Genomic DNA, 12,054 nt, shown 5'->3' with positions numbered 1-12,054 from the left:
TGTTAAAAAAGGTGGGGTAGTGTTCTTAACCTCTTCCATGACTCATCCCTGATAAGTCGCTCCAAGGGCTCTCTCTCCTGATGGGCCATCAAGGTCTCCCAGCATGACTCAAGAATTACATCATCCCACTGTGAGATGCCCTGCCCAGGGGGAGGAACCAAGCATTCCTTCCTGGATATAATCTGAGGCTTGGAACACCACAGGAACACTTCCACTTAATTCCCAGAGGACAAGAGCTTGATACCCACCACTGGACCTCCAGAGAAAGATCAGATCTTTCTACAGGATCACTACTTCAACAAAACCACCTCCATCACTCCAATGGGACTGTAGCCACCATTTAATCAGACTGCTGCCATCACAAAGTGTCAGGTCATATTCTGACTCTGTCAGTTTAAGTCAGTGTTTCTGTACTATTGCCTTTATCTTAATTTTCCTATTAAATTGTAGTTCTGACTGGGAATTTCCCACTGGTTTGTTTTTTAACTAGTACACTCTGGGGGCCTCAAACATTTTTGTGACTCTAGCTTGTTATTAATTGCCACAATTCCACAACTAGTGCTACAGAACCATCACAAAGTCTGTAAGTTAATGTGTTGCTGCTGAAAGCTAAATTTGCCAATTCCAGTGACACCCAAGTCTTTTATGAAAAGGAAAACTATGTTGTGCTTTGCTGAAGACACTGTGACCACAAAAGCTGACCAGTCCTGGTAAGCTGGTAACACTTTGCAAACGCATTTATAGACACCTGGAACTTGGTTGCAGTGATGCATCTCTCCTGGGGGCAACAGCTATGTGAAAGCATTTGAAAATTGGGAAGGACATCAAAATGGATTAAACCTTCACACTGATTCTTTTCCAGTTTGGAACTTCTTTATGTGCATATTTATTATGCATTGTTTAGTCACAGAGTCTAAAGAAAAGTGTTGTATCAGGAACCAGAGACCAGCATCTGTGTCATGCACAGTCTGAGTCCTGACCATACAGCAAGATACACATCTGTGAACTAGAACCACTTAAGAACAAGGGGAAGGTGCTGCCATTCTTACACTGCTTTGAGTAAAAACTTCAAATGTGTCTAAGAGCCCCATTAGCCTAGTGAGTAAACTTATACAATCCAAAAATAAGAAAATGTAAACCTGGAGGGAGATCTCCTTGTCCCTGTTCCATGGATCTCCTTATGGTACAAACAGAAACTTAATAACTCCAAATGAGAGACGCCTATTTGAGCCCAAGGATTAGGATTTATCACTGTGCTCCTTTACAAGGCCTTAGGCAATGTTAGATGTCTCTTTTCTGGCACAAATAATTGCAGCTTTGTCTTGGTTTATGAGTTACTTTAGATGCTATTTTCTGCTATTTTGCATATTGCCAAAACAAAGAAGTTACATCTGTTTCATTTAAAATTACTAGCTCAGGCTTACAGCCAAACACCAAACCAATTTCAAAGAGTTAGCAGAATCAAGCAGTGACTTATTCCTTTGCATTTCAAAAATGGCATTAATTTTACTACATTTGTCAATGTAAGCACTAAATAAGTTTTTAGGAGGACCATTCTGAAAAATCTCTCCGAACACTGTTTTCCTAAGTTATGCATTCTGTGATCAGTTATTTTAAACAGTTTTCAGCTGAGTCTGAGGCCACAATAAATGCTGTCTTTATCTTACTTTGCACAGTAATTACTGTAAATAACTGTGACACCATTGTTGTCCACATTACTTCACACTACAGGGAAGTTATAATTCACTTTTAATAGTTTAAAACAATGCTTTGTTATACCAATGACATGGTTGTTTGTTTTCTTTTAGTATGTTACATTTTGGAATGCACAAATAATTTATTTAAATAAAGGTATATACAAATATGATGAAGGAGAGAAACTCTACAGAATTCAGTACAATGGCTGCATGCACTGGGGATGACGCTATGATTTGCTTCCAAGATGTGGAGTATGAACCGAAAACTAGGAAAAGTTTTGAAGGTGTGCTGAAAATCCCATCACCACATCGAAGGGTCTTCAAACCTGCAACACATATTATGAATTAAAAAAACCACATTAAGCACATATTAAAGCCCCCTATGAAAAAATTCTATGTTAAAACTGTCTAAAACATTCCTTAATAGCAGCAATGAGAAATATATATGCATATTTGCAGTTGAAGATTGTATATGTGACTCCAACAAAAACAGATGCATTATGAATTTCCAAAAATCTGTACTTTGGTGCCAAAACTTGCCTGTACATCCTGGTACCACGTTTTACACAGTTGAGACTAGCTACAAGGCTGCCTTACAGCAGAAATGGCACTTAGTGAAATTAAGCTAGAGAACTATGATATATTGAAATGCAAATTTCTTAAAAATACATTTTTCACTCTAACTCAGGAGTAAACAACTTCCAAAGAGAACTCACTGAGCCAAACAAAATGACATCATGCTGTAAGCACCTTCAAACAAAACCCAAATTCAAAACCACCATCCTAAAATATTAGTGTGGTATTCCACTCCTCAATATCAAGCATTTGAAATGTATTGAAAGGTGTGCTGAAGGCAGGATTTTATCAAGAGATCCTCTGCTTGCAAACAGATGTTTTGTCTACACAGAAGGAAAGGTAAGTAGGAGAACATGGAAAAAGACTGGGAGAAATGCATTTGCCATAATTTTTCCCATCTAAAAGTAGCACACCAAGTCTTGATTAAATGTCTAATCTGCTTCCACAGTCACTGGAGAAACATGGACACCTTACAGGGCAACAGAGACCCTGCCCATTTCAGGAAGGAAAGCTCATTCTGGAGTTGCCCATCCCTCTGATTGACTGTAGAGGCAACCTAGAAAAAAAGTATTTCATACTAGATATCTAATTTTTAAAGAGGCAGCATGAGGAGATATACATCTTATTACTGAGTACTAGACATTTTCTTGTCACTCCACAAAGACAGACAAAATCAGAAACAGGCCATATCACATATTTCTGTCATAAGGACTTACTTGTACTCAGGTCAAGGCACCCCCTTTTTTTTAATCTTTAACTTCCTATTTTGTAATTAGTTTCTAAAATAATCTCTCTAAACTTTCTTCATATGGTCAGACATACACCCAGACTACAACATCCTTTGGGGCATATTTCAGTCAGCAAAAGTGAAATGTCCAACCAGGCCTGTCAAGCTGAATACAATTAAGTTATTTATCATTATCTCAGTGTTTAGTTACAAAGTTCAGTTCCCAAGAACTCATGAGGTATCTCTCTCTGTCGCTGATTCACTGAGTGCACATCTGCTCCATAACTAGCTTTTCATGCAACTATTTCTAAAACATATACTTAATTTAAGGTTGGACTAATAGCAGCCTGCCTTTCATTCATTCAGCCTGGCTTCCTCCAGGAGGAAGCTGTGTGTCCAGCTGTCCAACCCTGTGTGCCTCTCCTAACTTCCCCCCCAGCTTTCACACCCTTCAGACAATTTCAACCAAGTCACAAAGAGGTACACCCATTTTAGAGGTATTTAGCTCCCTATGTGCCATGAAACACAGGACTGGATAGAAAGAAATTTTAATTGTGTGCTCACACGGAGGAAAAAGTTGGAGTGGGTTTCAGAATCCAGAGTTTTATCCTAGAAAACATATCCATAGGAAACTAGGCATCATTGCTCCCAGTACTCCCATAACTGTCAGCGATGAGTGAAAAATACCATACTCCGTTTAAAGTGCTGTTACAGGGGGCATGAAATAAAAATCTGCTTCTCATCAATTCTTGATCTTAACTGCAGACTAGTTGGTTATTTTGCTCATGAATCTTTGCTCCCTGGTGTGTTATAAATAGCATTATTGAAACAGTAATAATAATCATAAAGTTTTGTGATGAAGGGGTGAAAATTACAGAGAGTATTAGACTATTAGGGAGATATATTAGAGAGTATGAGTACTAACTACCCTGTGTGTTGCCTCAAATTCAAGACAGTGGAAATTTCCCATTATGTGAGGGCTCTCCCTTGTCATTACCAAACACAAAATAGTCCAATACATTTCACTGCACTCCATGCAGTTTTCCAGATAAGCATCTGCAGAGAAAATTGCATCCCCACAGCTGTGGTTAGTCATCAAACCATCAGACAATGCCCTCCCTACACGCAGAACTGCAGGTCTCACGGGCAACCTCCCGGGATGGCAGTGGGAATTCTGGGTCACCTTTCAGTGTGTGTCATGATCATGCCCTAAATTCAGTGCTACAGGCTATTATGTTTAAGTACTCAAGTAGTCTAGTTGAGCCTTTGCAGATCACTTGCTTGTAGACTCCTGAGAAGACAACTGCATAAAACATTTATTTCTGCAGTAGAAGTATTGTCAGCAAACTTCAGATAATCAGTAAAGGCTTAAACTGAGCTCATTCATGCTAGATTGTGGGTAAAACCAGTATTTTCCTTCATGAACCAAAACACCCCCTGCACCTTACCTTTTCAACATACTTAATTTTCAGCTGTGTAAACTGCAGTCAGCACTGCAGTATCTTACATTAAGGCTAAATAGATAGACAAATAGATAAAATAGATAAATACACTATGTACATTTGAAACCCCAGTGTTGTTCGAAACACCGCTGTTACTTTAGCCAAGTACAAATGGAAATATGAAGGCCTTCTTTCCCTTTGTAAAATATTAGATACAAAACCAATGAGAAATACTGTATTTTAAAAGACAACTCACCGCTGTGCATTTGTGTATGAGTTAATGTAGGTGCATAGTTACCACTTATGCATCTTTAGGGGAAAAATTTAAACCTGTGTGAGCAGCAGATGAGTAGCAATATGCCATCTTTAGAGCTCTAATATGTAAGGAATCATCATCAAACATCAGCATATAGTTCTATGTAAAAATGCCCAGAATGGTGCAAGTGTCATGGGAGTGCTTCCCCTTCCTCTGAATACAATTGGTATATACAATACCAAAGGTATGGCCTGCTCCCAAAATCAAGAAGAGTTTGGATTATATCATACCTGATAAGGCACTTCTTGCATTCCTAGATTGTGCTAGCTCTTAAAAAAATAAGGAATTAAAGATTTTTTTAAGGATATGATTAACCAGCTGTTGGTGGCATGCTTTCTCCCTATGAAACATATTTATTGTTATCAAATGAGATTGTTAAATCCAAATGAGCTCTTCATACATACCTGGATCTAGGAATGTTTTCTGTGCTTTCCCTCAACAAGAGGTCTGAGATCAGTGTATCTGGGCTTGATCTCTTTCCATATCTGAGGAAAAATTTTTTAAAGTTATATTTTTGCATATGTCACTTTTTACAAATGAAGATTGAACACAGAACCATTAGTGATTTTATTTTTTATTTTTTTTTTCAGAAAAAGGAGCAGACATAAATACCACTTTCTAGCAAGAATTTTAATTTGGCTTAGCCATGTGAGCTAATTAATTTAATTGATTCTTATTTACATTTTTTTCTATAATTATTTTACATTATAATATTGAGAAACCCTGAATATTTCTCAATTTGATGGGTGCTCCTGGATATTCCAGGACTTTGCACCTTACTGATGAGAGCATGGAAGAAGAGGGAAGAAGCTGTGCATGATATGACTTCCAAGCACGTCGTTCTTGCCTGCAAACCCAATTCCATCATCCCACGAACTTTCTCATTGGTTTAGATGATACTTAACCTTCACCAGAAATTTTGCAAGATTTTTTTAAATAGCCAGTACATTTGGGGCTGCCCAACACATAGCACATTAGTTTGTAACCAGTGAGCTATCCCAAGGTAAACATCTTGGACTACGTGGCTATGAGAATGAGAACTTGCTCTTTCAGAGTTCTTCTTCAACTAGACAGGATATCAGGGGCTACCTTTGTCCTGTATTTACACAGCAGCTGGCCTTCTATTTGTCTTTATTTTTGTTTATTTTTTTAATCCTGAATACAGTACATCACTCAACAGTTAAAAGTACTGCAACTTCCATTACTTGGGAAGGAATTCAATCTCTTTTCCTGGGAAAACAGAAGCGGCAATGAGCAGCCTGCTTGACAGGCATTTCATCACTACAAGGATTTGTTAGTCTAAAAGTGACAACTAAGAGCAAACTCTCCCTTGGTTGGAAAGAATTAAGATCACGGTTTAACTTGTGTATGCAATTTCATTCTGAATCACAAAGTACATTAGCAGCTTTGGTGAATGCGGCTTGAAGGAAATTCTGATTTCAGAAAAAATCAAAGGCGTAGTTAAGGACTTACATTTTATCCATAACTATCACGATATTTCTGCAGTGACCCCAGTCATTCCCGTGGTTTAGGTCAGCAAAAAAAACACCAAAAACCCAAACCTTCCCAAACTACGTTTAAAAAATTAAGTTATAACTGTTGATAACTTCCTTAAACATATCATACTTTTCAATATTTTTCTTTGACCCTTTGTATTTTTACATTGCTTTAATCATTTTAGTGCATCACCTGTGCTCTAGAAAGACAAAGCATCCATTCCAGAAAGTAAAATTTCTTAATCTGAGCTGACTGAAAGCAGGTATTTGAAAAGAACCGGCCGACACAGTAAAATGCTATTACAATAGTGTAATCAGGCATGATACTGAATCAAATACCTTGCACTCCATCACCACAAAGGGATTTCTTCCTTTCTAGTTCCCTGCTCTGATTAGTATGGATGTGACCTGGACTTCAACTGAGGAGGAAGCCAATTTTCTGTCATGTTAAAGAAACTGATTTAACAAATCAAAACTTGCTCTAGCACCTCATGCTTGAACAAAACTCCCACTAATCTCTCAGGAAGTTTTGCCTGAATAAGAAATATGTAGGAACCACCCAGAGTGCAGAGATTCACTCAAATAATGAGGAACACTATGTTGGTGAGATATATTTTATGAGTTCCTTCAGTGTCTTGGCTACCCCCTGCCACTACCTGTGCTGGATGTACCCACGTGGCGTACCTCACACAGCAAAGCTGCACACAAGGTGTTCACTGACTGCAACCAACTGGGCTGCCCAGAGATCACCCATTCTTCCTGTGTCAGTCTCCTGCCTGCCCTGTCATTTTGCCCCTGGGAAACATCCATGCTACTGACACTAAATAGGGGTCACAGAGTCAATCACTTTTTCCTGATGCAAATGCCTTGAGACATCTTTGCTCCAGCTGCTTCATGCCTTTCTCCTTGCTCTGAGATACACATTTATCAAAAAATCATGGCTGTTTTAAAAGACTTAGAAATACAAGGTGAAAACACCTGGTCAGTTTTTTTACTCCATTTGAGATATCAAGGTCTACTTTGGGGCATGCTGATGCTGGTAAGCCACAGCTACAGCTGAAGTCAAAGAGATTTAAGGAGTAAACATACTTATTCTGAATAAGGACACACTATGTCAGGCTCAGCAAAATCTCAAAGCTTTCCATGGAAACCTGGGTGTTAGGACTCAAATCCCATCAATGTCCAAAGCTGGCAACACCTGCTGAGTGATCTCAGAAGCATCTGTGGGTCAGATTCAGAAAATCATCAGGAAACCAAAGCAAAGGGAGATCTGCTCCCCCACCCATTAAAGGGTGTTGACATGAAGAGGGAGCACTGCCCAAGTCATATGCACTTTAATATACTCTCTGCCCTGCCATTCCAGTTCAGGCCATTTCCAGCAGGAATGGCCTGACTGCTTTGCTACAGCACTGAAGATCTACAGATACATGGAGAAGCTGCAAGTGACAAGGAAAGAAGATAACCTGTTAGCAAGAGGGAGCACAGGTGGCAGCAAGTGGCAGGAGGAGGAGGAGTAATGATTCAAGTAAAGATGGACTCTGAGAAAAGCCTCCTGAACAGTGTGGTAGAGAGGCATGAGGCAAGTACCACAGAACAGTTCAGGAAACGAAGGTGGAACTAAACCAAAGAAACATCTCTAGAGCAGGAGTCTGCATCTGTGGTGGGCTCTCTTTTGGGTTATAATGACCTGGTATATAAGGAATCTCATAAGGGATCTCATCAGAAACAAGAAGCCTGAAACAGGTCTCATGACCTGCACCCATTTACCTCAGGTAACCTCAAAGGGCTGTTAAATCTGACAGGCACTGGTGTCTAAAGCTGAGATGGATCTGAAAAAGAATTTCAAAGGAGAGAGGGAGCAAACAGTCAGATGGACAAGGTCTAAATACAAGAAGAGGAGGATGATCTGGGAGGAAGAAGCTCATTGAGCTCAGGTGAAGACCCTGTGCGTCACAGTAGCTCAGAGGGGAATGGCACTCAAATGCTTGAGTCAGGCCAGAAGCAGAAGGCAGAGCTGGGGGGGGTGGGGGGGTGGGGTGGGTATGGTGGTATTCGTAATCACAAAAACATCAAATAAGGCAGGGAAGATGAATCTAAAGAAAAAAGGGCAGATGAACCTAAAGAAAAAAAACAACATTGATCTCATCTCCTCCTTTGCTAACATGTTCTTAGTGCTTCACCTCACCAGCTACAGGCACCAGGTCGGGTGAGATGCTGAGCACAGCTTGCTCACCCACCCACAGAAGGAGCAGGGTGAGCCCCTGGACCTCATCTTCCCCCTGTCACAGGGCTCCCAAGCAGTATCATGCAAAAAAAGCAGAGATAAAATCTGTAAGAAGAGAGAAAACTTTAAGCACATCTGCTGAAATAGACCAATCATCCTTAGACTGCTCCAAAATGCTTCAAAAGTTATTGATTAATTTTGCAAGTGACTGCATCACTGCCAAAACATGAAACCTCCAGGAGCTCAGTTAAGCTTTCCAAATGGAGGTGGCAATTTCTTTATTTCTGGACTTTTAATTGGAAACAGTGCACCTTTTTGGTTTTTTAGTTAACTTGTGCAGTCAAGTTTTAAGTGTGTATCAGAAAGTTGTCACTGTAGTGCTTTTTTCTGCCAACTTTCTTGTACTTCCAGGTCAACTCTGTTCCTTTAAATACAAGGATAGGTAGGAAATATGAAGAAAATCTAAGGAGCAAAATTTAAACTTTATCCATCAGAAACAATAACTATTTCAGTTCATTTCAGACCCCAAATCCACACAAAAGAATGAAACTGATTTCAGTGTCTGAGTTGTATACTTATAACTCAAACTCAGGATAAAAGCTACACAGTCAAAATTAAAGCAAGAACATAGGGCACCAGAAGTGGAGGCTGAACAGAGAAGGGGGGACTGTTTGGTTGGGTTTGGATTTGGGATTTTTTGTTTTTAAATATGACCTGGCTTTGGACAGAAGCCACCATTGAAAAGGGAGATGAAAGAAAGAAAAGAATGGAAGAGACACCTGCCTGGAGATCCCACCACATGCAAGAGAAAATGACAGCAAAGGCAGAATTTGAGGATTGGATTATTTTAGCAATAGTCTAGACAAAAGGTTATTTGAGCACAGACTGCCACACAGAAGCGTGCCTCACACGTGAACCAGCTGTGAATATTGCTTTAAAAGTTAAGGACTGAAGAGCTGTACTTCTATCAGCCCCTTCATCTGCCTTACGCTCTTAGGGCAGTGGCAGACAGTGTTAGGGGCTTGCTGGGAAAGCTCTCAGTTGCATGATAGCCACCCTTCTAATTTAATTCTTCAGATTTCTAGAGGGACAAATGAAAGCCTAATTTTAGATCTCTAATCTGGTCTTCGTACTAAACAAATAGATAAACAAAACAAAAAGCTCTTCTGGGTTACACACTGTTTTGGGACCTTGGCAGAAATTTCTATCAATTACACAGCCTAAGTGGACAGATGATTTTTTATCAAAGATGATTTTTTATAATAACTTGTCGGTTTTTTTCAGACTGAGCCTTTACCTTTACGTTAACAAGCACAGTCATCCCGGAAAGCCAGTTTAGAGCCAGCTAGTCCTGTGTTCATGCTCTTTTATCTTTCAGATTGGGTTTGAGTTCTCAATCATGCGAGAGGTTTTTGTTAGGACAATGGGATTTTTGGCACTCACAGGTGCATGAAGTAGCCCACAAACCAGCAGTCCAGTATCCTGGACGACTACATCTCCACAACGGGCACTTTTTCTCACCAAAATCTTCACTGGACTCAGTGGGAGTAACAGAAGTGGGAAACGGTCCCTAGTGCCCTGTCCAGCTCCCTCCAACTCCCAGGTTAGTTTTCTTTCCCTTTTGGGGGGTCTCCCTGTGCACGCTGCCCTGTTCATGCTCCTGTCTGGGCCAGAGCTAGAAGAGGCTGAGACAGCAGAGGCAGCACTGACACCCCTGCCCCTTCTGCCAACTTGGGTGGCGGAAATTCAGCTCCGGACCCGTCGGTAACTCAGGGTTTCGGGGCATTGCTCTCTAAAAAGAAATCTGTGCACCACGTATTTCTCCGTGTCCTTGGGGTAAGCAACGAGAGACACCCAGTGTGAGGGGGCACCCCACCTTCCCCCCCTGAGCCTCGCCAGGGTTAAAATCAGCCCGGGGATCGGGAAAGGGAGATGTCTGCCGTCCCGCCCTGCCTACCTCTGCCGGGTGATGAGGTTGATGTAGTGCCTCAGCGCCGAGTAGTATCTGGCCATGTCCTCTGCGGGCGCGTCCTCGCCGGGGCTGTCCGGTTTGGAGGGGTACGCCTCTGCCAGCGTCCCCAGGCAGACCAGCAGCGACAGGGCGAAAGTCAGCACCGACACCCACAGCCTCACGGTGCCCTGCATCTGCACGGCGGGGCGGGATGGACGAGAGCTGCCGTCAGCACCTGCCCCGAAGGCGGGAGCAGCGCGGCCGCCCCGGTGCAGCCCCTGACCGGCCCGGACAGCCCCCCGTCCCCATCGCTGTGCCCATTCCCATCCCCATCCCGCTCCCGCCCCGTCGCGGCACTCACGGCGGCGGCAGCAGCGGAGCGGCTCTGGGCTGGGCTGGGCTGGGCTCGGCTGCCCGTGCGTCGGGGCTCCCGAGTGCGGGGCTCCGCGCCTCGCCGGCCTGCTTTAAGGCTTCCCCGGCGGGCAGGAGGGGCCTCGAGCGATCACGCCTCGCCGGCTCCGGTCCCCCCCGCCCCGCTCCGCCTACCCCTGCCCCGGGAGGGGCACGGCGGTCGCGGCCGGGCGGGGCCGGGCGGCACCGAGGGGGCGGGCGCTGCCGAGCCCCGCCGCAGCCCCGCACCGCCCCCGCCGCCCCGGGAACCCCACCCGCGGGCTGCCCCCGGCACGGGCTCCCGGGATCCGCAGCCTTCCCGAGCGTCCCGGAGCGGCCGTGGCAGCCTGGATGTCTGTACCTGTGGAGCCGCCGTGCTGCCCGGTGCCCCAGCTCCCCGGAAAAGGGAACTCCAGGGAACGAGCTGGCTCCGCACCTGCGGCACTGGAGGGGCCCCAAGCTTCAGCTTTGTAGCAGCGCTGCTGCCGGACCACTTGTAAAACCGAGAAAGCAGGACGGCTTGGGACAACCAAAAGTACCAAATCAGTGCCACAGGCTCAGACATCATACTCAATAAATGGGTAAATTAGAGACTCACACAATGCTTTGTGTTGGAAGAGACCTTAAAGACCAGATAGTTGCAAACCCTTGGGCCACGGACAGCGACACTTTCCACTAAACCAAATTGCTGAGAGACCAATCCAACCTGGTTTTGAGCACTTCCGAGGTATCCACAACAAATCTTGAGGTTTAACTTCCCGGGGACTGGCAGCAAAGCTGCAAATCTACCTCCCTCCATGCCTACTCTGCCCCCCTGTTCCAGGCTACCTTGTGAGTATCTGTTCTAAAGTGGATTTCTTGTGTTTCATTTCTGTGCCTGAGCCTCATGTCACAGAAAACAACTCACCAATGCCATGGGATCACAGTGGCCTTTCCAGTAGCTGTCCTGACCCAGGGGAACCATTGCTCACTCTGGGACAGGGAGCTTGTCCTAGCAACATGGGACTACTGATTCAGCTGTCAGACTTACATGTCTCCTGAAACTTGTCCAGATCTGAGTCCATGGGGAGAGATTGGCACCCTGACAGTGATCTGAGCCCTCATGCAAAAGAGGTCTGAGATAAGGCAGAGTGGCGATATCTTCTGGTAACACACCCTTCTCCACTGACTGCAGGAACAGCCTGGGTGACTGAGCTAGGCTAGACACCTGACTACCAGAGTGCCTGAAGTCGGGT

At 43.6% G+C, this 12,054-nt stretch overlaps 1 protein-coding gene across 1 annotated transcript; it reads right to left on the bottom strand.

The window, feature by feature from the left end:
• Positions 1–1,729: 1,729 nt before the first annotated feature.
• Positions 1,730–10,945, bottom strand: NPY (neuropeptide Y). Its single transcript, XM_058831967.1, has 4 exons — positions 10,791–10,945; positions 10,436–10,623; positions 5,163–5,243; positions 1,730–2,023 (listed from the first exon to the last, which is right to left on the bottom strand). Exons 2-4 carry the CDS (start codon positions 10,621–10,623, stop codon positions 1,999–2,001), a joined length of 294 nt encoding a protein of 97 aa, XP_058687950.1. The 5' UTR covers positions 10,791–10,945; the 3' UTR covers positions 1,730–1,998.
• Between the last annotated feature and the right edge of the window lie 1,109 nt (positions 10,946–12,054).

Source organism: Poecile atricapillus, chromosome 2 (assembly GCF_030490865.1).
Source record: "Poecile atricapillus isolate bPoeAtr1 chromosome 2, bPoeAtr1.hap1, whole genome shotgun sequence".
Classification (NCBI taxonomy): domain Eukaryota; kingdom Metazoa; phylum Chordata; class Aves; order Passeriformes; family Paridae; genus Poecile; species Poecile atricapillus.
This window is presented reverse-complemented; position numbering and strand designations above follow the sequence as displayed.

What these genes read in the sequence shown, in the direction of transcription:
- NPY (XM_058831967.1), bottom strand. Translation starts at nt 10,623, where the DNA reads ATGCAGGGCACCGTGAGGCTGTGGGTGTCGGTGCTGACTTTCGCCCTG. An exon ending in AACCTCATCACCCGGCAGAG is followed by an intron (nt 5,244 to 10,435) that starts GTAGGCAGGGCG and finishes ATTTTTCCTCAG; the next exon opens with ATATGGAAAGAGATCAAGCC. An exon ending in GAAAACATTCCTAGATCCAG is followed by an intron (nt 2,024 to 5,162) that starts GTATGTATGAAG and finishes TATGTGTTGCAG; the next exon opens with GTTTGAAGACCCTTCGATGT.